At 32.7% G+C, this 27,043-nt stretch overlaps 2 protein-coding genes across 5 annotated transcripts in view; one reads left to right on the forward strand and one right to left on the reverse strand.

Annotated features, from left to right (window-relative positions):
* The window catches only part of LOC130668838 (homeotic protein proboscipedia), a 30,233-nt gene extending 9,945 nt beyond the window's left edge, over positions 1–20,288 (forward strand). The window contains exons 3-4 of the mRNA XM_057471328.1: positions 11,024–11,166; positions 18,018–20,288. Coding sequence (XP_057327311.1) covers positions 11,024–11,166; positions 18,018–19,880 — 2,006 coding nt within the window. The 3' untranslated portion in view covers positions 19,881–20,288. The remainder of the gene's footprint in view (positions 1–11,023; positions 11,167–18,017) is intronic.
* A 2,938-nt stretch (positions 20,289–23,226) lies between these two features.
* The window catches only part of LOC130668140 (dual specificity calcium/calmodulin-dependent 3',5'-cyclic nucleotide phosphodiesterase 1-like), a 38,996-nt gene continuing 35,179 nt past the window's right edge, over positions 23,227–27,043 (reverse strand). For 2 of the 4 annotated variants that reach the window (XM_057470256.1, XM_057470257.1), the window contains exons 8-11: positions 25,611–25,856; positions 23,755–23,975; positions 23,596–23,688; positions 23,230–23,525 (exon numbers count right to left, since the gene is read on the reverse strand). In XM_057470256.1, the coding sequence (XP_057326239.1) occupies positions 23,470–23,525; positions 23,596–23,688; positions 23,755–23,975; positions 25,611–25,856 (616 nt within the window). In that variant the 3' untranslated portion in view covers positions 23,230–23,469. Of the gene's footprint in view, positions 23,526–23,595; positions 23,689–23,754; positions 23,976–25,610; positions 25,857–27,043 lie in introns of all 4 variants that reach the window. The other 2 variants (XM_057470255.1, XM_057470254.1) reach the window with 2 other exon arrangements.

Raw genomic sequence — 27,043 nt, forward strand, 5'->3', positions numbered from 1 at the left:
AGTGGTTAATTCAAGTAAAAATTCAATTGTAAAAATTACATTGAAGCTTCGTTAAATTTTCGCTTAGAAAAAATCAATATTTACTTATTCATATAAAAATAGTTCAATCATACAAAAAGTAGAAATCGTTATCAGAATTATTAAGAGTTAGAACATTAGTCAAAACTTCTGTTTCGTAGTTGATAAATATTACATCTCTAATGTGATTCTACCTAGGTTATTGTACATTTTAGGATGTCGGTAAGACAAATTGCTACTCCGGGAAATAAAATTACTATTTGAGATTGTAATTTTTAGTTCAGGGTATATAATGCCATTGATATTGTATCCTACCCATATACTTGCTATAAATTCAGAATTTCTTATCGTCATTGTGGCTGAGCTGTCAATGTACTTGATCAGGGTGTGAAGAAACAGTGAGGACCGGGTTCGATCCCAACGTCGGGCAAATAATTTTATTTTCAAGCTTTGATTACAAATTATTCCGCGTTTGTATACGTATGTGTGTGTGTTGTGTGCATGTGTGTCTCGTAAAAGTGATTCCCCATATTCAACCTATGTGTGTGTGTGTGTGTAAGTCCTGTTCGTCAGTAGGTAGTAGTACCTGAATACCCGTCTCCCGACGCGCATGATTATTATTTTATGAGTGAGGACGAAATTACTATCTGGATTGTAAAAATTACTCGCCAGAATACATCTTTCACAAAGCGCGTTAAATAAAATTTACTAAGTACAATGGTAAAAATGATTGGTACATTATAGTTTTCATTTCGTCGTTAGTAAATTTTATCTTGAATGCAGTAATTAGTAGATTTCATAAAAATCTAACTATTGTATTTGTCCTCATAATGGAATTTTCGAAAAATTTTGCTACCTCTAAACTCAGCTCGGCAAGCTGAGTCAGGAAATACATTTGGTTCAAAAGTTTATGTGTATTTATATATATATATACAATATAACGCGCCGTTCTCCAACGATAGCGTCTGCAATTCTACACCGATCTTAATGAAACTCAGTATACTTATTGTATGGACAATTACCTTGGATGAGTTCGAAGATGAGCCAATTCGGCCAATAAGTTTAGAAGTTATGGTTAATTGAAATTCTGTACAATTTCCAAAAAAAATTTGTTTACTCATTTAACTGGATGTAACTTTCCAGAGGAAAAAAATGGCTTATTTTTGTTTGTTCTATGTTAAAGCTCGTTCGATTGCCTACAATTTTGACTATACAGCTCATCGATTTAACCATTTTTTCTAATAGATAAATGGTTCTGAACATTTACAAAATATTATAATAACTAATTTTATGCAGTTTGTCACTTTGACTATAGCCACGATTTCAAACCGATCGCTTTGAAACTTGGTATACGTATTCTGCAGGTGACTACACTGATCGAGTTTCAAAATGAGCTCAATCTGTCGATTAGTTTAGAAGTTATAGCATTTCAAAATTTTCAAAATGTCCAAAATTCATATTTTTACTTATTCTGTCTTCAATATCTTTTGAATGTGATAACTTATCGACTTTCTATAAAATTCATCTGAAAGCTTTCCAAATAAGCTTTAATTTTCATGCTTACATATGTGCCCCTATGTACCAATGAAATTACTTATTTTACCATTCATTTAATGAAATTTTGCTATTGCATTAGTTCTCCTACTTCTTAGTAAATTCATGGAGCTACTTAAATTCATATTATTTCAGTGTGACACTTATAAAATCCAAACATCTTAATTCAGTAGGTATACACAATTTTGTTTTATCGACAGTGTATAAATGATAGGACATATCAATAACAAGGTTAACATTATAGTTATGATTATAATATTCTCTATATCTACTCGTCGTTTGATATTCTAATAGGCTTTTTATTTCAAATATTAGTACTAATTTCAAGTATGGCACTTAGATATATCACAATCAAATTTTAATCTTAGATTATTTCATTAGTGGATTTTATTGAAAGCAAATTATTGTCTTTGTCCTTATGGTAGAATTTTCGAGGAATAAAACCATAATCTATCATAATTCTTCGAATAGGATCCGAAATACTACTGGTCCGATAGTTTGAATATATGCATACGGATCTTTAAATAACGTCAAATCAAAACATATAGTGCATTATCATTAAAAATTCTTCTGAAGCTCATTAAGTTAGCTTCAATTTTTGGCATCATACTTATAATTTTTTGTTTTTTTTTTTTGTTTTATCATCTTAAGAATTTTTAAGGAAATGTCAAAAAAAAATTTATTTCGTTATCAACTTTTATTTGAAAGGTGAAAAAAATCAAATAATGAGAAATCTACTTCCATTTCGGCTGCCGAATGGCCTTTTTTTTATAATGCACAGATTTTATTATTCTAAATAATATGCTGTAATTTTTACTTTGAGTTATGTAAAAGTTTTGATTTTTTTGAACATTTTGAGATTACTTTCTCGGATTGTAATTTTTTTTTTAAATTTAGTAAAAATTCTTTTTTAATTTTTTTCTCCGTGTAGAAATTTTATGTTGAATTCAACACAAATCGTGTGTTGCAAACGGTCTATACAAATTTTTGTGTTAATTCAACACATTGCGTTTGTGTTGATCTTTAACACTAATTTTATGTTAAATAAAATTGAACACATAAAATCTGTTCTTTTGACAGAAAATTTGTGTAAATTTAACACATTTTTCGTGTTAAAATCAACCAATAAACATAAACACATAACCTAACCAACTCAAGTAAACTGATCTACCCTTAGTAGAACTCACGTAAATTTAGCGAACAATTAAACCAGGTCAAAAAGGTATAAAAGTTATCTAAATTTAATTGTAAAATGTATATATTCGATTGTAACTGAATTATAATTCAAATTTCCCTGCAGACAATGCTCCTACAATGCTTTGCTTGGTTATAGTAATGAAGAATCGCGCGGAATCGTTTAGTCAAACAACACAAATTTTCGAATAACACAAGAAATGCTTTACATTCTAGATTTTCTAATCATTTAACATAAAATATCTGTTAAAGTAAAATAACACCAACGGCTTGTGTTAAATTAACAGATTTCTGTGTTAAAAATCAACACAAAAAATTTAACCAAATAATTTTTCAACACAAATACACAAAATTTCTAACTGTGTAACCTTATTCTATTTAAGAGAAGTTCGTACTTTTCTCTCTATTACATTCAAGCCCACAAACGCTACTATATCTTCGTTGCACTTGTGCAATAAATGGAAACTTTGGCCGAGTTTTTCTCGTAAACAAACGAATATTATCAAACAATTAAAGTGCAATGTGCTAGATAAGACGGTAGTGCATCAATGGGCGGTCTGTATTTTGTATTTAGAGATTTTGTTTCCGAAAAAAACTCAACCGAAAATATCTGATAACCCCTGTTAAAATAAATTATTTATAATTACTTTTTTTCAACAAAATACATAATATTCATTTGCCTCTTCACAATGAGACATTGCACTTATATTTTTTAGCGATCAGAAATTTTCATCGTTTTATTTATAAAAATTTGTCACACCTTCAACGGTCATGAGCATGATTGAGTGCCGTCGACAGATGTCGTTCTCGTCGTGCAGTCTGCCAATACATGTAAATTCTCTGCTCAATATTTATGTTTATTTCTATGTTCAGATTCGGAAATATTTCTGCATGCTAAAAATATACATTATGAAAATATATACAATTTATCAAAAATTAGAGATTTATGAATTTCATGTAAAATCCCACAAATGGCGCAGCAAAAAATTAGAAATGTAAAAATACGGAACTAGATATATGTAGAGAATTCAACAGTAAAAAATATCCAAAAGTTTTTAAATAACAATGGGACAACTCGATATTCTTGAGAATTATATTGTTGGTTTCAGTAATTTTGAATAAAATTTTATTAAAATATACTAGAAAAGTATATTATATATATTTTTAAGAAATCATTTCTTAAATAGTAAGAAATATTTGTTAAATACAAAAAAATGATGTGTAAGAAATGATTTCTTGTATACTAAGAAATCTTTTTTAAATGCTAAGAAATCCTTCTATCAGTGCAGCTCACAAAATATTTCTAATTATTTTCCAGCGTGTGATAAAGAAACATTTTTTTTCATGGTAGCTTGAAATTTGGGTATTTGTTGACAATAGCGACTCTACACATTTTCCAAAGTTCTAAGTGCTAAAACCTCAAATATCTATAATTAAACTTTTTCCGCCGTGTGGCAGAACACGTAATCTATCCGAACCTTGTAACTAAAGTGTGCAAAATTAATAAAAATGGCATAAATTATGCAAATTTTCCAAAATAAATTTAATAAATTTTCTAATAAATATAAATAATTAATTTAATTAATACCGTAAGATGGACGGTGGCGATAGAAAGGTCTAACTAAGAGCTACAAAGATTTTTGAACTCTTGTATAGTGAAAATTGGCATATTTCTGTTATTTCAATACACTAACGGTGTACAACAGCTCACCTAACATTTTGTCGCAAGTAGTTTGGACGGTATCCGCCTTCCTTTGCTAGTATGGTGTCTAGCTGAAGCCCACAACATAGTTTTACACCGGTACGTACTAGTAAGAGATGTCGTCTAAGGCAAGAGTACGTTAACATAGCCTTACTGACGAGTCCGTTAACGTACTTAGGACGAAACTACAGAAATTATGGCAAATAGGCAGACACCTCAAGTTTTGGTGGTTGACTTAAGAGTCAATGCATAGAATAAAAGGAAAAATATGTCAAATGGTGCAGTGTAGCACGGAACTGAAAAATTTCAAACAAAATCGCTAAATCAAGCATTATTTATACCTTTGGTATACACTTATAATTTATTAATGCTTAAATAACAACTAAATAAGCAATTATATCTTTAATCCGCCGACAAATGCCAGAAAATGAAACAAGTCTCTTGGCAATTTGAATATTTTTGGATTTATGCTTGATATAAATAGGTGGAGCCGCGATTCTAAACAACTACCGGAATTCGGTTTAGTTAGTTCGGATAAAAGTCGAAAAAATAAGTTTCCGTGTATTGATTCCACGAATATCCATTATTTCTTTAGCAGTTACGCATTACTATCCACTTTCTTATGGGTCATTATTTTACGACATGCTATTTATTAAATATTAGTCAATCAATTTATCAAATATTCAAAAATTTGCATCTCAATCTGATTTTTGGATTTTTTTTTTAATTTTAATGCAAAGCAATGTATGATTATTTTATTATAAATATATTACATATTTAACTTGTTCATTATATCGTATTTTACTTTATCTTTTTATAAAGTTGATATAATAACAATTCAAGGAAATATTCCAATGTATCCACTCTGAAACAAAGTGTGTTGCAAGTGTATTATTTTAACACATATTAAGTGTGTTCTATGTTTAAGGCCATAAACAAAACTATAGTTTTTTGTAGTCACTTAAAACACGTTTCACGGTGTGTTAAAAATCTATAGATTGCTTACGGCGTTTCAATGTTATTCGGCAAGTGTGTTAATTTCAACTACACACTTGGTTTTAGAGTGTCGTCCAATTATTATTATCATAATTACTGCACTATCAACTATCTGGGTTCGCTTATGACGTGTTACTCAAAATGGTAAAATGCTAAGCCGACAATTATATTTGCTATTAAAGTCTCCTATGCGAGGACCTGAACGATTTTTCGAGTATAAAAAGCTCTATTGTTTCACCAATCGATACCCAGAAGCTTCGAAAGATTCAACGGAACAGTATAGGTATAAGAGATTACAATTTTTGCTTTTACATTTTGAATTATTAGAATTGAGGATAATTTGAATAATAGATATACGGTTTGGAGGGAAGGGGATGAAACATTTCTTCGAGTTTAGGAGGTTTTCGACTTATCGAGGTTCGACTTACAGAGTTTCTACTGTATTATTAATACACGGAAAAAAAAAACTTTAAAAATTACTATTTGAAATTATAACCCGGAACCCGGTTGTCAATATGGGGAATTTTAACATTCAAATAGTAAATTTTATAATACGTGTCGTCTATTTTGTAAGTATCAGTTACGATTTTTGAAGTTCAAATAGTAATTTTTCTTACATAGACAATAAATTTTCATACTTATCCTGTAATTATTTACGTTTGAATCATAAACGAAAATATGTATTGATTACTGTTTAGAATGATGGTATTTACTGATCACTTTATTATTATATTACTTGTCATTCTCAATTTATATAGTTCATTTTTTTCCGTGTAATTTTATTCATTGGATGCTTCTATGCTGTTGCAGACAATTGTGACGTCCATTGGGTAAGTAACAATAATTACACCGGCACACAAAAAAAAATAAGTTCTCTGTACTTTTGACGGGACCGATTTATTCCCATGTATTTTGACCCGCTGAATCCGAATCCGAGGTCCGTTTAACCCGTACACCCTCAGATTTTTAGAAAACTTTAAAAAACCTCAAAAATACACAAAAATCGACCGTTTTTTAAATTTATAAATTTTTTTAACCCTAACTAAGCATGATTTTTATGTATTTCGGTCCTCCACATACTAACCTGAAGTTTATTTAAAACATTAGCCATTTAAAGTCTGAGTAAATTCCAAAAAACCCCAAAAAATTGCAAAAAAGCAAAAAAATTCTTAGTATTGTGATGAAAAAAATTTTATAGGGCTAAATAAATAATTATTTTCATGTATGTTTATCTGTCACATATAATTATCGAACACCCATGGCTTAGATATCTCTAAAATTTTAAATAAATGGCAAAAATTCCCAAAAAATCGAAAAAAATAAAATTTGGTATAACAAAAATCAATTTTTAAATCGAAATAAATAAAAGAAACCATATTGTTCGATCTGTGATATATATATAAAAAATATTTTGGCCTAAAACATAGAAAAATTTTAATATGCTTCAAAAAATTTTTTTCATCACAATACTAAGAATCTTTTTGCTTTTTTGCAATTTTTTGGGATTTTTTGGAATTTACTCAGACTTTAAATGGCTAATGTTTTAAACAAACTTCAGGTTAGTATGTGCCCAGGTAGGAATCGCCAAGGCTGACGATAGGCCGAGCCTTGGCCCTGTTGTCACTTGCCAAGCTTCGGCAGCTGACCATTGGCTCAAGCCTCGGCCAGGGCTTGGCCCAATGGTTTGATTACGTTAAGCCAAGTCTTGGCAGCTAACCATTGGCCCAAGTCTAGGCCAAGGCTTGGTCCAATGGTTTCATTAAATTAAGCCAAGCCTTGGGTAGTGACCATTGGCCCGAGCCTCGGCCAGGGCCAGGCCCGATAGTTAAATTTTTGTTAAATCGAGGCTTGGCCGCTGACCATTGGCCCGAGGATCGGCCGAGGCTAGGTCCGATAGTTTAATTTTTGTCAAGCCGAGCCTTGGCAGCTGACCATTGACCAATGCCTCAGCCTGGGTTAAATTTTTATTTAATATTAAAATTATCAACTTTGCATGTATCTATATATATGTATACAGAGAAGACCAGGGCATAACGGTCTACCGAGTATACGATTAATATCAAGAGTTGATATTTTTTAAAAAGTAAAATTATTTGATATACAATAATTTTCATTTAATTAGTTATTGCTATGCACAAAACTTTAGTTAACATGAAATTTTTATTTTTGGCGGTCAAAATGGGGTATCCTTTAAAAAAGTTGAAAAAAAAAATTCTGAAAGTTGATGAAATTTCATTAAATTCAAATTTTTTATATGTAATATACATAAAGAAAAATTACATTTCACATCATTGGTGGATACGAAGGCAAAAAAAAATTTTTTTTTGTGGGGCAGAGAGGCCCCTCTCCAAAAAATGATAATTTTTTTTTTTATTAAATTGTTTTCAACATTAAGAATATATTTCTTTCTCTTGACAATTATTTTTGGTTTTATAATACTCAAAAAAAATTTTTTTAGGTGTAATAAATCGTTTCCCTTCGATTAGCTTAATTACTAATTGTTATTTAATAAAAAATAACAATTCGATATTTTTTATCTGTCATTATTGTGAACCCAAAAAACGTGTTTTTTGATTTTTTAGATTACAGATTATTTTGCATTAAATTATTCATTTATATCAAATCATAAAATTACAAATTGATATAAATATGTCATTACTCATCAGACAATTTTAAGTTCATTAAATAAAACTACATTTCACCCCATGTTTACGATTTAATATTTTTAAATTAAATTGTATTTAAATAATTAACAAGCAAAAAAATCATGATTATTTGGACATCAGATTTAGCACAGTGGATAGCGTCCCGGCCTAGTAATCAGAAGGATCTCAGTTCGAACCCCGGTAGCCCCCAAATAATTTTATTCGTTATTTCTCATTAATTCAGTAATTAGTTAATTACAATTCAATGTAATGTTGATAAAAGTGTGATCAAACTTTTTTTTAATTATATTTATTAGTTTAAATAATAACATTTTAGATCGAGCATTGGGTGAGCCTTAGATTTTTTGCTTCCCGAGGTTTGGCCGAGGCTTGACTTTTTGTTTCCCAAGCCTTGGCCAAGGCTCAATTTTTCGTTTCCCAAGACTCGGCCGAGGCTTGATATTTTGTTGCCCAAGGCTTGGGACATGGCTATCATCCAAGGCTTGGACCAATCCTTGGCCCAATGCTCAGCCAAGGCACGTGCCAAGCCTTGCATAATCCTAGTGACGCTTGGCCAAGGCTTGGTCCAAACCTTGCCCAGTTGTTCTTTCCTACCTGGGTGGAGGACCGAAATACATAAAAATCATGCTTAGTTAGGGTTAAAAAAATTTATAAATTTAAAAAACGGTCGATTTTGTGTATTTTTGAGGTTTTTCAAAGTTTTCTAAAAATCTGAGGGTGTACGGGTTAAACGGACCTCGGATTCAGATTCAGCGGGTCAAAATACATGGGAATAAATCGGTCCCGTCAAAAGTACAGAGAACTTATTTTTTTTTGTGTGCCGGTGTTATGATACAGGAAAAAAAAAAATCAATTAAGAACACTAGACTTTAAATTCTGACTCATAATTTCAATTTCAATAACATCGACAAGAATTTTTTTTACTAATTTCTCAAAACATTATCTTATAATTTAATATTCGATACCCGTAAAAAAGCGCTCAATTTAAGTTATTTAACTTTTTAAAATGACAGATAATTTTTAAAATTTTGGTTTTACAAGCTCGCGTTACGAGACTTTTGTTGTAAAAAATTTCAATCTATACAAAAAAAAAAAAAACCCTATGATTTGAGCCAGTCAATGTTAATTTATAAAAATTTTAGCCTTTTTCTAAATTGCTATTTGTAGTTTTTTGTTAGTTCTTGCAATCTTTGTGATTGTGCATATTACGAGTGATCCGGATGTTTTAAAGGGATATATCGTTCAACCTACAGAACAGAGACCTTCATACCTATAAATGACTATTTTATAATAAATTAATATCATAAATGGCTGTTTTCAGTGTTCTTTGACCTCTCCTTGTGGCTGTTCAGATTGCAATTGTGACGGATATATCATCGGTAATTGCTTTTATCAACCGTATTAATTCAGACGAATAATACAGTAAGCCCGATTATCTCAGAAAGTAAAGTTTTACGAATTTGTAGTCATCATTGTACTACATATTGAAAATGGTTGCCACTTGTTACAATAAAATGGCGCTTCATAAATTTTGTAAAATTGGTCTTTTTCAATACTAATAAATATAATAATAATAACAATAATTTGTTGCAGTAATTATTAATGAACCTTGAAATAAAAAAATAAATATTTTTATCTCTTTAACAATCAAGTAGTATATTATTACTGAATTATTATGTATATTCGGTTTCTTTTCCAGCTGTACTACTGAGAATTAATAAATACTTATTAATTAATTTGATGAAATTTTATGTTGAATAATTAATTATATAGTTTATTTGACTAAAACATTTAATTGTATTGTTGGCTGTTGTTAAATGTATGATGAGAATTAAATTTATTTGGACATTGCATTTATTGTTAATTGATTAATGAGTGATTTTATAAAATTATAAAATTAGGAAATAAATAAAAAAATTTGTAATTCAGTTATAAATAATATCAATTAAGAAGTTTATTAATTAATATTAAGATTTCGAATTAGAAAATTAAATAATCAAAAAAGTTACCAAAAGTTAACATTCTCGCGGGTAAATTTTTCAATTATTTTCAAATTTATTCATAAGTGAACCCGGAAAGTTGATAGTGCAGTATTTATGATAATAATAATTGAATGATACAATGAAATATTCTCTTGAATTGTTATTATATAAGTTAATCACTGGCTAATTTGACTCATCAACTTTATAACAAGATAAAGTAAAATACGATATAATGAACAAGTTAAATAATATATTTATAATAAAATAATCATACATTGCTTTGCATTAAAATTAAAAAAAAAAAAAGTCCAAAAATCAGATTGAGATGAAAATTTTTGAATATTTGATAAATTTGATAATGACCCATAGGAGAGCGGATGGTAACGCGTAACTGCTAAAGAAATAATGGATTTTCGTGGATTCAAACACGCGGTAACTTATTTTTTCGACTTTTATCCGAAGTAACTAAACCAAATTTCAAGCTGCCATGAAAAAAAAATGTTTCTTTATCACACGCTGGAAAATAATTTGAAATATTTTGTGAGCTGCTAAGAAATGATAATTAGAGTGTAAAATATAAAAAAAAATTCTGGGCGTCGGTTGGCCCTTCGGGCCAGCCCCAAAACTTCTCACTGTTTTCAAGCTCAAAAAGCTAGAAAACATTAGTGTGAATACATTTTTGAGCTCTTCGATTCCTGGCTACTTATACTTAGATATAATCATATATGAACATATATAAAGGATAATTCTCTAACATAAATTTTACTGAAGAGGCTGGGTAGTATACAAAATACTCGAGCTACGCTTATGGCTTCTAACGAGTAATAACTAGAATTTTATTAATTCATTTTATACAGGATTAATCATACGCATGTTATTACGTATCTAATTTTTTTTTCTTTTTGTTACAGAAAATGGATTACCACGAAGACTACGGACTGCGTACACAAATACTCAACTACTTGAGCTCGAGAAAGAATTTCATTTCAATAAATATTTATGCCGTCCAAGAAGGATTGAGATTGCAGCTTCATTGGATCTCACGGAAAGGCAGGTGCGGCAGACGAAAGCCTTTCATTTTATTTTTCATAAAGTTTCAAGAGTGATTTCTGTTGGTTTTTTCTGATAATCTAAATAATAACACTATCTCATTTCATACTTAAATTAAAAATATAAAAAGTTCTAAATCTAAAATGAGAGCTTGTAGAAAATGAAGATTACATCTATAAAACTGAAAAAATCCATGAGTTTAGGGGAAAAAAGTTTCAATTGACTTAAAAGTCAATTAAATCGGAGTTAAAGTATCTGAAGGATCTGAATTCCATCCAGATGTTTCTAAATCAAATCCACTTCAAAGAAATGTAGACAATATCCCGATTTCTACAGATTTAAGTAAATATGAAAAAATCTGTAGAAATTTGGACAAAGTTTATTACATCAAATGGTCAAACCTTATGTATATATAACAATCAGATAGTCATCAGCTAAATTCAATACTTTCCTAAATATTGTGGGAATTTGATCGTGCGAAAAATGGAAGAACGTTTTATTCGTAGTGAGTAAGAAAAAAAATTAGGATATAGTAGTTCTTATGGACCCACCGAAACTTGCTACAGTTCAAAAGCAGAAGAAACTTGAAACATTTGGAAAACTTCCCGCTGTTTTCGAGCTCGAAGAGCTTTTTGTGCTCGAATATATTTTCTAATGCATCACGTTTATTGAGCTCTTTGAGGTTACAGATTCAAATTGGTTTTGATTTGTATCCAGTCACCAGGTATTAAAACCGAATGTTTTCGAACAAAAAACCCTGAAACGCAGTATGATCTAATTTGACGACAAAATATTTTATGAATACTGCTGTATAAAATACGTAGGCACTGTTTGTACTTTGTGAGTTTATCTTAGATTATGCGTTACTTATCATTTTTAGGACCCAGTCATATTATAACTACTCTTTTTAGAATTTTTGTTTGTATGTCAGTCTCTCTGTCTGTTTGTGTTTTTATAAGTTGCAGCCTTTATTTGTAAATATCTTAAAAATTATACATGGCCATACATGGCTTGATCAGAGCATCTAGAGTTTTCGAATGAATTCATATACAATTGTAGTTATACAGAGTCATATTTAAAAGTGTACCATAGATTTATTACATCTTGAATATTATAACTGCCTGTATATAGCTTACTCAGGGTATGTATCGTAATTTATAAGCGTATGAACTAGAGCCATCTATTTTTGTATATCTTACAGAATATCTATGGCTGTATCAGGGCATATGTGGTCATACATTATTTTTTGCATTTTTTTTTTTTTTGAAGTTCGAAGCTCACATAAGAATAGTTTAAAGTATACAAATACTATTTTCCAAGTTTCAATTCGATCAAAAGTTTTTTAGAGGTTACTTCCGAATTTTTAGTTTTTAAAAATCAACAAGAACCAATTATTTTTCTTTATACTCTCGGATTCCTCAGTTGTTTAATGTTTCTATGCTGGTCGGAGAGAAACTTACTAAAACTTAAAGTCTAAATATAAATTGTTAAGCTCACTCAATATCATTGCAATTTCCCGAAAGAGGTATTACCGATCTAATATTTAGTAAAATTTGGCAATTAATTATAATAATAATAATTATGTTTCACCGTCTCGTCTTCTAGATTAAGATGTAGTCACACTTTACCGATAGGTCTGAGTACAATTGTTCACAGATTTCATTCCCAAATATTAGAAATTCTTATTGTGGTGCCCTTTCTGGATACCTTTGAACCCTGTGTATCTCCGGACTTCATTACGTTTTTCTGTGCGGTTTGAGTACAACGGCAAAATTTAAGCAAAACGTTTACAATAATTAAAAATGTACCCAGAGGTACTCGTGAAAAGCACAGGGAACATTTAAGAACGAGAAAGCAGTCAAGAAGTCAGTCAAAATATGATAGATTATTAAATCAACTTAACCTTACACGAGAGGTTAGAGAGCAGACAAGACGGCGTCATCGGAAAAGAGACAGATGATCAGCTGAAAGTTATCCATCTGACAGAAGTGCAAAACGCTCTAGATACTTTAGAAGCTCGTCGTAGTGATTGGTCTAGTGACAGGTCATACGAATCATCGGATCAAAGTGAACCGTCATATTACAGGAAAAGCAAGCGTCATCGTCATGATGATAGAAGAGACAGATGCTCTTCATACCATTACCAAAAAGTCCGATAAGCCTACGGAAATCAGAAACAAGGACGCACTGACTATGGACAATGGAAAAGGAAATCCAGAGAAGGTTAGTGACAAAGATACACAACCTTCGAAAGTCAACCAAGATGGAACGAGTGGTGACAAAGATACGCCACCTCCTTCGAATCATCCTCAAGGTGGCGCGGCAGTGGTTGCCGCCAAGGATGTTTAACCAGCGGTCGATAATAATACTGAACAGATCCCGGCATGTCCAAATGACGAGTTATTAAATTTGTTAGGCGAGATTCCGTCATCGGAATGGCCTTTGGGTCCAAACAATCACGGCGCTGTAGCTGAACGTTGGCTGAGTATATTAAAAGATGGACTTACAAAGGAGGCTAGACTCGAATTATTGAAAAACTATCCCCCCGTAAAAAATTGTGAGACCATGAAAGCACCAGTTTTAAATTCAGAAGTCAAGTCAGCCTTTCACTCAACAGCAATAAAAAAAAATACTTTTCAAGTGCTAGCTCAGTCCAGAATTAGTGCATCATTGTCAGCAATTGGAGCTTTATTAACCTCAGTACTCCAACAAAGAGAAAATAAACAAGTTACAGACATAGGCCATATAAAATTAATTTCTGGTTTCAACGATGCGGGAAAAATATTAACGGATCTCCGTCACTCAATTTCAACATCCAGAGGGCAGGTCATTTTAATGGGTCGCAATCTGATAGCAAAAAGAATCGCAGTAAAATTGATACACTGTTATTCGAATCGAATTTTTTGGAAGCTCTGAAATCTGCAGAGACCATTGAGAAATTAACAAATGCAATCTTCAAACTAACAACACGTCAGAGTTCATCTCATCAAGAAAATTCATCACGAAATTTATATTATTCATCACGGACATCTGGGACGTCTTTAAACTCGGAGTTCCCATTGAGGAAAAAACACAGTCGTGTGAATCCTCAGCGGGAGAACCAAAAATCTCGGAGCAGCCACCGACGGTAGAGGTAAGTGGTTTAGCAGGTCGCTTAAAATCCTTTTTTAAACAATGGACCAATACGACCTCGAATTCGGTGATTTTAAATGTAATCAGGGGCTATAAAATACCTTTTACATATAAGGTACGACAGCCCCTGCCTCCACAGCCTAAATTATGAAATGGTGACAAACAAACTGCTGAGAAATTAGTTAAAAATGTAAATGATCGAAAGGTAGTCTGTAAGTGTAGGGATCAAAGAGGTCAGTTTATATCATCATATTTTCTCGTAGATAAATCTAATGGTGAGAAATAAAAAAATAGACTAGGTCCATTCGAAATTGATTTATTCGCATCACATTCATATAATAAATGTAAGAAATACGTTTCATGGGGCGAGGTTCTGACTCCTATGCCATTGATGCTTTTACTCTAAACTGGATTGATCATTATTTCTACGCCTTTCCTCTCTTATCGTTAATACCAAAAGTATGACAAAAAATCATAAGTGATAGGGCAGATGGAGTGGTTATAGTACCTCTATGGAGAGGTCAAAGTTGGTTTCCATTGTTTAAAAAACTACTATGTGAAGAGAAGATCAAATTTGTACCACGTGTTAAATTACTCTTATCTAATTTCAGGAACAGCCACCCGTTAGCATGGCGACTAACCCTGGTTGCCGGTTTATTATTTGCGAAGCATTTAGGAGGAAAGGAGTCCCTGAAAATTCACTAGACGTATCAATAGCATCTATGACAGAAAGCACATTGAAACAGAATAACGGAGTCTGGAAGAAGTGATGGTTATATTGCAACGAGCAGTAGATATCAACCTTTTCGGCAACAATTCCAGAAATTTTAACTATCCTCTCTAAATCCTTCGACAGAATAAATTCACATTCATCACTCAACACAGCCAGAGCAGCCTTATCTCTCATATCTCTTGAAGATGTTGGTAATGACACAAAAGTAAGTCGTTTTATTAAAGGGTTCAGCCCTCTAAAGCCTTAAACCTCAAAATATAACTATGTTTGGGACCCACAAATATTACTGGGTTACTCAAGTACATGATATTCTAATCATGAACTATCATTGGAAGTACTTAATAGGGAATTCGTTACATTGTTGGCAATATCTACGGCACAGAGAGTACAGACCTTTTCCAAGATAAAGACGAAAAATATTAAAACCGCAAAGGAACAAACTTTAATAACAATACATGATCGGTTAAAAACTTCAGGTAGAAATAGATTTCAGCCTCTGCTCCAAATACCATTCCGTTCTGAACTCCCAGGGATATGTGTCACCTCGACCATGATGGAATATCTCAAGAGAACTCATGATCTTCGCTCACCACAGTGTGACAACCTGATTATAATTACCAAGAAGCCTCACTCATCTGCATCGTCGCAAACTATTAGAAAATGGGTGAAGGTCACCTTAGCTCAGAGTGGTGTGCATACATCAATTTTCTCGGCTCATAGCACTAAGCATTCCGCCGCTTCAGCAGCAGCATTGGAAGGCCTCAATGTAGAGACCATCCGAAAAATGGTGGGTTGGACTGAAAAGTCTAGGATGTTTGCGGAAGTATATAATATTTTTCAGTTACAACAAGAAAATTTTGTGACAGCAATGTTGTCCAAGAACCAAAAATTATATAAGTTAGCTTAAAATTATACATTATAATTGGTACATTGTCAGAAACGGAGTGTGAATAAAAAAAAAATTAATTTTCGTCTCTCTGAATGGCTACATCTTGATCTAGAGGACGAGGTGGTAAAATATAATTGAAAGATCGATCGAACTTACCTGTAAGTGATGGTCGATCGACATTATATGAACCGTCTCGTCCGAATAGAACAAGTACCCTCCTTAATCCCACCTTAATTTCGATTGATTCTTTCTCTTTCCCTCTCGGAAACGTAATAAGTTCGAGGTTACACAGGTTTCAAAGGCACCCAGACAGGGCGCCACAATAAAAATTCCTAATACTTGGAAATAAAATCTGTGAAAAATTGTACTCAGATCTATCGGTAAAACGTGACTACATCTTGATCTGGAGGACGAGACGGTTCATATAGTTTTGATCGACCATCACTTACAAGTAAGTTCGATCGATCTTTCAGTTTTAAATCAATTTAGGGTGGACATAACATATGAAAGTTTCAAACGATGCTAAAATATGAATATCTTGATTCGATTAGAAATTCGATGATTACATTGTGTTGACCAACTGACATAACCAAAAACTTACGGCATCAGAAATCGCAGCACGACTCAACAAATCGAAGTGAAACCCAGTGAGTACTTTGACTGTCAAAAGGTGACGTTGCCGTGTTCACTGGGTAATACCAGATCAGGGACTAGTACCTGATAGCTTCATGTATTTGTATGAATACATTTATAAATATCGATGTACGAATACATGAAATGATGGGGTACTTGTCCATGATCAGGTATCAAGTCTCTTCTCTACATTTTATATTCAAGAACCAAGAATATTACTAAGCGTAGTCGATGTATAACATTTATAGAGTGAGTTTATTATCAAATCCAATAACTGTTATATCATAAAATAGGTAACCGTATACTCTATTACGTATATTCTATTCCGTAACAAATTTGTTCTAATGATCAAACTCGAATGTCTTATAATCTGTCATATTTATCAAAGTAAATCATGCATCAGGCATTAACTCAAGGCATACAAAATATTTAATTGAATATGGAGGAATTAAAAACGATTCCTATCAATCTATTTTATCGATTAATATAATTTACTTTTCTACTAATATAATATTGCGCTCTAGTGAAATGAATTTTAGTACTGTAGCTTCTCATAAATACGAAGGTACGATAGTGATTAGACCAATTCTATCAATTATTACTAACAATTGACTCACAATGACGAAGCCTCACTATACCTATCTACAAGTTAGGCAGTTAACTACTTTGCGATTGCTTTTCCAGGATCTTAGTTTAGCGCATTGAGTTGTCGATTTACTGTCTTTTACACGACCACTTAGTTGTGAAAATGTTTTTCCTCATAATATTCAGACTCGTCGATAGCTAAGGTCTACCAAATCTTTTAGGAGGCGTTAGCATACTCTTTTGAGCTATAATTTATGTAAGTTGAAACATATGTGGTTCTGTAACAATTAAACCGATGACAGTTCAACCGACGACACTATAACCGAACGACATTTCAACTGAAAATAACCTGGACCCCCTTATTTAGGTGCCCTCTTACAAGGGATTTTTGTCGGTTAAAATGTTGCTAGGTTGAACTGGCGTTCGGTTGAAGTGTCACCGGTTAAACTGTCGCGGTTGAACTATTGCGGTTGAACTGTCTTCGGTTTTATAGTCATGGCACCACATATGGAGTTCTACATGCAGCTGGTCAAATTGCTATCTATAATTTCATTTCAATGGAGACTAGGTAGTATTTCATAAGGCCTGGATGAATTGGAGAGGGAGATAGGTTGATAAGCATATATAGGCACAGGAGGGTCTTTCAGTTACACATTTAATTTACATAGTCTTAATCGAAGCTAATCCATTACATTGTATAAAGATCTATTACTGTTTAACGTATTAGCGGAACTGAGGTTCATTATTAACGAAAAGATACAATCAATAATGTTTGCTTTTGCCTTAGAATCTTTCGACATTGACTTTATGACTTAGTTATTAAATATTTTTTGTATATTTTTGATAATATATACTAATATCAAGGGGAACTTTATGTTAACAGGTGAAAGTATGGTTTCAAAATCGTCGAATGAAGCATAAAAGACAGACGTTGAGTAAAGAGGATTGCGACGAGAAAGATATTTTATCTTCAGATGGCGTAGAAAACATTAAAGGAGATAAATCGCTAACCGATGAAGACGAACAGAAAAACTGCCGTAAATGTGATATTTCTGGTGGAACTACTATAAAAAATACTCTAAATGAAATTAATGATAATAGTTTATTGCATTCTGGCAATAATTCCTTGAATACCGCGAGTAATAGAGGCTCGGGTTCAAATGTGACATTTAATAACAACAGTAACGGTGCTAGTAGCATTGGTAGTACAAATAGTGTATCAAGTTCATTTGAAAGATTGATAGCTGATGAAGATTCAAAATCCAATGACAATTGTGCAATAGCATCCCCAAAATTGACTGTAAAGAAAATGAATGAAGTGAAAATTAAAATAGAAAGTGATCACAAAAATTTGAACTCTGTTCAAAGTCAATTACTTCTAAACAAAAAATCTCCATCAACTTGTACTCAGGAAGTATGCAAAATTACAAATAGTGGAAGTAGATTAGCTATTTCGGATCCAACTGGAGTAAATCCGTCTGTACCTGGTCAAAATTCATCGACTAGAAGTTTAACACCATCATCAACACCAGGAACTCCAGCATCTATTCAATTACAACAAGGCAGTCCCTTAGGAGTTCAATCTAATCCAATTGCTTACATGCAAAGGCCACAAAGTTCTCCATCATCTGTAAATTCTGCCCTTAATACTGTTTCCCATGATCTTTCTAACACTGATCTTAAAACATCCCATACTTCGAGGAATAATCCTATTGCATCGCAGATAAACTCTCATCCATTACAAAATGCGTATCCATCCATTACAAAAAACTTCGATTATCGAAATAAGCAAACTATTAGCAGGCAAAATTTTCAAATCTCAAGTCATCATAATCAATCCCAAAGTCTGTATGGTAAAAGAGACACTTATCAGCAACGTATGTTACTAACAAATGAAGTACATCCACTATATTCTCGAAATAACCAAATAACTGCAAGTTTATCAAATCATAATAAAAGAACAAATGCAACTTCTAAGCCTAATTACAATCCTTCAACGCAATATCCGCAACAGCAAATGCTTTATTTACATTCAAGCGATTATAACGGATACTTGCAAAATGGACCTAACTATCATACATCATATCATAAAAATATGCAAGGTGAAAATATTTATGGTATCACTCAAAGTTATCCTAACTCTCAGAATGATCATACGTCCGAAGGGTATATAAGTGGTAATAACTACAATTATACTGCGTCCGGAATATATCATACATCTGAAGAAAGTATAAATTCACACCACCAGCACAGTATGTCATTGCAAACAGGTCATCATTACTATAATAGCATCCCCCCTCAACCACTGCAACAAGAAAATCCTACAGAAGTATATGCTGTTCATGGGCCATCTATACCATCAAGTCCGGGTGAAGAGAGATATGTAAACAAATATTCAAGCACTTACTATACACAAAATACTCAATTACAGATTCAACATGGTGGTGAAGCTTCAAATATACCTAGTAGTTATGTATCATCTCCAGATCCTTTCCCGACATCTGGAATAACAACTACGGCAACAGCCATAGCTGCTGCCACTGCTACTGTCATTACTCCTCCAGAAAGTGTTGGACAAGTTGAAAATAACTCAGAATCATATGATAATTTAAATAATTTTTATGTTGATCCAACTCATGCTGTAGCATCCTCGCCATCGGCTGATACTAGCAATAATTGCTCTGACTTTAATTTTCTTAGTAATTTAGCCAATGACTTTGTGCCAGAATACTACCAACTAAGCTGAGCTTTTGAAAACAAAATCTAATCAGCAGGACTGACTCTTTTGGTGCGTGATAATTTAGATATAAGTGTAATTTAATTAATTATAAAACATCATGTAGATCAAATTAATAAAATAAAAAGTTCTACATTGTTCTATATTACCTTCGTACTAGGTTTAAGATCGAATCCAGATGTAAATAAACTAATCAAAAATCTTATGATTAAACATTGTATTGCAGAGTTTAAATTAACGTTATCGAACCCTGTCATTGACTCTTTAGTTGTTTCCTAAAACAAACTGTATCCATAATCAGAAAGAATTAGCTTTTTCTAGTTTTGACTTGAAGTGAATCAATTTAATGGTTTTTCATCTACATTGTTTTGAATAAAAATAGAGCTATCGACTTCGCCATTCAAATAAAATATCTTTTGTAGTTACCTACAAACTATATTAAAATACTTTTAATTTATCGATCCTCAGGTATATCCTTTTTTTTTATCCTGTGAATGAGATTTATAACGTTCCTTAGATCTCAAAAACACTATTTTAAAAACTTGCAATATGAGCCCTTACAGCTCAAACATGCTTTTTTTTCTTTACAGAAAAAAAAAAAATTAGATTTAATTGAGGCAAATCTGATTTAAAAATATATACAAAATAAAATTGAAAAAAAAAATTGAGGAAACTGAAAGAATAACTATGGATTATCATTCTTTACCATTTTTCAATATAATTCATTGGTTTATAAAAATTGAATTTTTACGTTTTAACCAATAGAAAATGATTTGCTGTCACTGAGACCCACAGTCTGCATAAAATATCATGCATACTTATCTTCGAAATTCTGTGAGTTTTGACCCAATTAGATCTATGAAAATCTTATCTAATCTGAGATGATCTAATTTAATTTTTGTAACTCTGAATATTCTTGCTTGGGTCTAATAATTATTCCAAACTAGAAATTATGGTGTCGCGACTATTAAACCGAAGACAGTTCAACCGCAACAGTTCAACCGGGACAGTTCAACCGAACGCCAGTTCAACCTAGTGACATTTCAACGGAAAAAAATCCGTGATAAGAGAGCACCTAAATAAGGGGTCCAGGTTATTTTCAGTTGAAATGTCGCTAGGTTGAACTGTCGTTCGGTTGAAGTGTCCTCGGTTGAAATGTCGTACGGTTGAACTGTCGCAGTTGAACTGTCGTGGTTGAACTGTCTTTGGCTTAAAAGTCCTGGCACCTTGTGACAGATATTTGAAATGTACTATATTTAATGTTTATAAATGGCAGGCTATAATTCGCATTTATCCATTTTGGTAAGATTGTTCTGAGTATTTTTTGAAAATAAGAGAGAAGTTGGTAAGTGGACGAATTAAAATGATGATAAATTTTGTCACAAGATGGCTCGTTGAGTTAATTCGATATTTTTTGGTCGTTTGCTATCGCACATGTAACCAAAAAGCTGTATCTTATCTTATATTTTTAGTTGCTGACTATAGGCACTAAGTGTCGTAAATTTCAAGTGTCTGTCGCAAAAAAGTTATATTCATATATTTATCGAAACGGTAAGTCTCCTCTACGCAGTGGATACGTATGTAGACAGACTTACGTTCATAAAAACCAAGTTCCCCACGTGCTATTTTCTACGTAACACTGTTCTCAGTCAGGAAATCACCGAATCTTATCACCTTTTATTGACTTCGGGTCAAGCTGGCGTCTACCAGAACAATCATAGGACTGTTGAGCAATAAAAATAAAAGTACTTACCTGGTGATTCGAACGAGAAAGTGCAAGTAACCTTTCGTTGACATACAACGCTGACTGGAAACCGGACTGGAAACGTGACAGCGACCCAGGAACGATATTTACACGATCTTCTGACTTAAATATTTGATACAACTATCCACACTGATTTTAATAAAAGGAATTCTTACTCTTTATATAGAAATGAAGATAATATCATTTTATTCCACACTGTGTACTCGACCTACGAGACATTAACTTTTTGTATTTACAATATTTACATGATTTGACAGTACACAACTTTCATACGGCTCCAAGCCACTAGTAACAAGATCAATTTGTTTATCAAAATCAATATCAAACTCTATTACAATAGATTAAGCTGATTTATGCTTTATAATCTCAAAAGACGTCCAGTACACGACAAACGATAACCAAGAGTGATCCTCTTCTCTCTAAAATGTCGTCTGGTTACTAAATTCCCGTACGCCAACAGCGTAAAGCCTGGGGACTTGCTAGGGCCCTCATTTGTTGTCATTCCTAAAACAGTGTTGAGCTAGCCCACGCTCTGTCGCTCATTGTGTAAAATCTAAGCTAACGGTTTGTCTTACTCCTTAGAGATGGCGCCATATAGGCTGAACTGGCTTCATTTCGAATGAGCCAGCCACGTATATCCCTGCAAGGTGGATTGCAGGGCGCTGGACCAAAGTCTGTTCCGGTAGGTTGACTTAGGGGCTCTAAGGTAGGACATTGTGCCTTCTAGGAATAATGCAGACATCGCCCACTTCGTAGTACGACAGAAAATCATTACACGATTTTTTGGCCTCTTGGTGTCGTGATGTCGGTTAACTACCTCTAAACTTTATTCACGAGCAATTTTACGGTATATATGTATATTTAGTATATATACATACATTTTCGTTTATTTTTATGTTTTGTATTTCATGTTTTATAATGTTTTTTTTATTATTTTTTTTCTTAGATACTAATATATTTTATTCCTCATCCCTGAGTTATTTTTTCATGCTTAAAACGTTACATTATTTATTTATTTACAGTATACGATTCAAATAACATACCTCAAATTCTAGTAATTTAACCTTATGATATGCTTAGTCATTGTTTTCAGTTAATATTAGTTGAAACATTTCCTAATGATTGCTTGATCAGCTCCGCTAACTGACCTCCCCTTCTCAATCTTCACGTTATAAATACAAATAATTGTCCAAGAACGAAGGAAGCAGGAAAACTATTAGTGAATGGAAGCGTTATAGAGTCACTCCTTTATGCTAGCTCTGTGACATTAATACAGTTAATTATAGATATAACATATATTCTTTGTGAAACTTTTTAGACACATAAAAAGAGTAAGTATTCAGTTTGGTCAAACTTAGTCTATTAATTTTCAGGAAGCAAGAATTACTATAAACTAGTGTTAATTTTATCCAAAAGAAAATATAATATAATTGATATACTCAATAATGAGTATAAATTTGTTAGGATTCTTAAATTTTTACAAAAATCATTTGCATGTCTCGAAACTAGGTTATGTAATGAATTCTAGCTAAATGACGTCAAAATATCAATGATAGTTTTTCATTTTCTGAATTATGTAATAATAACGCATTGGAGACTTTTTCTAAATCATTTTTATTGTTAGGTTCTTTAGCATTAGTTTGTAGTTTAATATTGCATTATACACCCTTTGATTCATAACTTAAAATATTTTCATAGAAGTAGAAGAATATCACTCTCAATATGTTAGAATCGGTAAACATTGATGTATGTTTAATTTTTGCTTGAATGATATGCTGAACTTGATTTCTGACCATCAATAACAATATGTTTTACTTTCATCCCATAATGACATTATTCATCACGAAAAGATACTTCTACTTTATCTTGAACTGGCCTCTCAAGAGCATCTGTAACAGTAAAACGCACGAATTTAACGGATAAATGAATTCTCTGTTGTACAAGTACTTATCACGTTACCTTGTACAGCTAATTCTTTCCACAACTTCTTATTTTCAATTAGATATTGGACCCACGGTTTTGTAATTTTGATCTTTTTCTCGTCTAATAAATCTAATAATATTTAAAGCTTAAACATTGATTAAAACGATTGTCACCTTTTGAAAAAAATATCATTACCTGCATCGTCTGCATTACTTTTTGTACTTAGTGGTGATAATATGAATTCTAACATATCACTGCAAATCTGCATGCTTGGTTCGACAATGAAGTCAATAAATCCGATTTGTGATTCAGATATAAGAGTATTATTACGATCGCATAATGGTGAAAATGGTAATCCCAGTGCTTGTTCCATATCACCTTGTCTAAAAAATTCTTCCAACAACAGCATAGTCCATCTATCAATAAAAAATCATCAAATTACTATTTTTATCCGATTTCGATGGTTGAGGCAGCATTCAACGCAGTTTATAGAGCTTCACAGCTGAGTAGATTTTGAACGAGATCGATTCAATAAGTATTTAAATATTCAAGAAAAACGAAAAAAAAAAAATTTCTTTTATTCTTTCGTCCACGATTTCCATCGTACGGACTATTTGATTGAGACGTTTATGGCGGCAGTCGAAAGCTTTTATTGAGTTTCAAAGCTAATATGATTTTGGAATTAAACAATTGAACCGTGTTCCGTAATTAGCATGTTAAGCCGGTGAGCTGCATGCTTTGTTTAAAATGCTTCGGGTATTTCCGCTATGTCCGGGAGCACCCAAACGATTAACTGACTTCAAGGTCAGAATAGTACTGGGTCACTTACTATTTGAGCCCATCACGTATTTTCTCTTTCTCATAGCTGTGTCAAGCTGTCGCGAGAGCCCCGCTACTAGTCGATCAATCAGAGAAATTGGCAGCTAACTGCTACGAATTGGCGCGCTTTTAAGCTATTAGTAAAATTCGCTAAGGCGGCCATGCTGCATACGTCACCATCGCGCGGCAACGAAGGAAGAAGATGCCACCATTATATGCTTAAAGCCATCTTGTGTTCAAACGCTTTGCCTCGTGATTTATAACCACTACGCTTTCTTTGATATTTTGTTAAATATTCTTACGCTCTATATACGAAAAAAAAATAGATAGGAATGTTTACTATGCTACATTAGAATGATCGTAAAGTATGTAAAAAATTAACCTAGCACATTCCTAGTTCTCGTTGTAATAGGAATGGGTCGTTTTTACATACGACTGAGTACGATCCAACATAGCAACTATTACTATGCTACACATTATGACGAAAACATGACTAGTTATCGTGTTCACATCCACCATTCGCATTCCAGATAATACAGGTTCCTTTCAGCAGTCGATGTGTTACTATATAACATAGGTATAGGTCCTGTGTGGAGATGCGAAAGATTCCCCGGACAAATGCGTTCCATTGTCGTTCAGCATAGTAACCATTCCTGTGCTGGGCAGGAGCTGTTGCTATCAACCACATACCTGACCAGTCATGTTTTTGGCATAATGTGGAATATAGTAATAGTTGCTATGTTGGATCGTACTCAGTCGTATGTAAAAACGACTCATTTTTATCATAACAAGAACTAGTAATGTGCTAAGATTAATTCTTACATACTTTACGATCATTCTTGTGTAGCACAGTAATCATTCCTATCGTTTTTTTCCGTGTACCCACTCTGCAAGCTTAATAGTTTCTCAATAAATAGCTTGTAAATTAAAGACAACTATTTACTGAGTTAATATCCATGAAAAGAGTTTTTTGTATTGCAAATTTGGATTCAGCGTTAAAAAATACATAAAAAAAATTAGCTTCGTCAAAAGTAGGGTACTTTTTTATTTTGTGGTCCTGTAATATCTACAATATGCCAAATCAGGAAGTCGCGATAAACTAAAAGTCGATAAATTTTAACGGACCACGGAAAATTTAACACGAAAATATGAAAATATTAATTCAAGTAGATCATTAGGCTTTTTCCGGTAGCAACAGTGAATATTCTTGTTAAGATAGAATATAATAATACCTGTGATGTAAACTCCATTTTTTTGAAGGATGTGAGATGTCACAACAATGAAGAACAAGGCTGACGGCTTTGCTTTTGTCGATAATTGGTTCAGCAAGGCTAAGTAGATTTTTCATGTTCTTGAGTTGCTGAAAATGATAGCTCATATCTGTAGCAAGAACCATGTCGATTACTAGTGATCTGAATTCACGATAATCTTCTTTGGAAAGGTTATGTAATATATTGGATTCTTCGTCCTTGAGAAGTCTAGAAAATATATTTTTTTTATATGACTAATGTTCTTACGAAAAGTAATAAAAGATCAATAGATCACAACATAACCAGTATATACATGCACAGAGAGAAATTAATTATTGTATCTACAATACAAAAATTGTAATTTTAACCATCTAAAATGGTAATAAAATTTTTCAGTAGTGATAATGATCAGTATTACAATTGAAAATGATAACAGTTACAATTGATGATGGAAACGGTTACTATCGAAGATGCTAATTGTAATTATTAAAAATTACAATTGTTACGATAGAAGATGGTAACTTTTACCATTCAAAGTTGTAAAAATTTTTAACTATATAAGAATGTGTGTGTGCTCGCGTGAGTGTGTGCATGTGTACGTGCGTGGGTATATGTGTGTGCGTGTGTGTACATGTGTTCGCACGGGTGTGTGCGCACCCGTCTGTATGTGTGTGTGTGCATGTTCGCGGGCGAGTGTGCGCATTTGTGCATGCGTGTGTGCATGTGTGCAGGTAAGTGTGCGTATGTGTGCAGGTGTGGGGGTAAGTGTGCGCATGTGTCCGGGTGTCCGGTAAGTGTGCGCATGGGTGCGCGTGAGTGGGGGTAAGTGTGCGCATGTGTGTATGTGTGCGGGTAAGTGTGCGCATTCGTGCAGGTGTGCGGGTAAGTGTGCACATGGGTGCGCATTAGGGTGATTCAAAAAACGAACAAATTTTTTCTTTTTCTTCCAAACAGGTTTAAAAGTTTCGTTTAGATAAAAAAAGACGCCTGTGAAAATAAAAAAATATTCTTCTGATCGGTTTTAAGAGCTTGACATTAAAATAAAAATAACTAGAAAACAATGCGGAATTCAAAAAAACTTTATTTAAAATAACTTCTAGGGAATAAAATTGTCTACAAAAAAGGTCCAATGATATTTTGTCATAGGTCTGATAGTTTCGCCGGAAAAGTAAGAAAATCTCAAAATTTAATATGAATTTGACTTCAACCTCAAATAACTTTGGAACAAGTCGATTCCTCAAAAAATGATAAGAATCTTTTTTTGTAGAGCATTCAATCCCCTACAATAATATGCCTGCCAATTATTCCTATGACGCACCGTTAGCTACTTCTAAAAATCAGAAGACGGAAAAAAAATTTTTTCCATGTTATTCTTATGGGAAATAGAAAAGTGCAATGCGGACAATGTTAATGTT

The sequence above is a fragment of the Microplitis mediator genome, chromosome 5 (genome assembly GCF_029852145.1).
Source record: "Microplitis mediator isolate UGA2020A chromosome 5, iyMicMedi2.1, whole genome shotgun sequence".
Classification (NCBI taxonomy): Eukaryota; Metazoa; Arthropoda; class Insecta; order Hymenoptera; family Braconidae; genus Microplitis; species Microplitis mediator.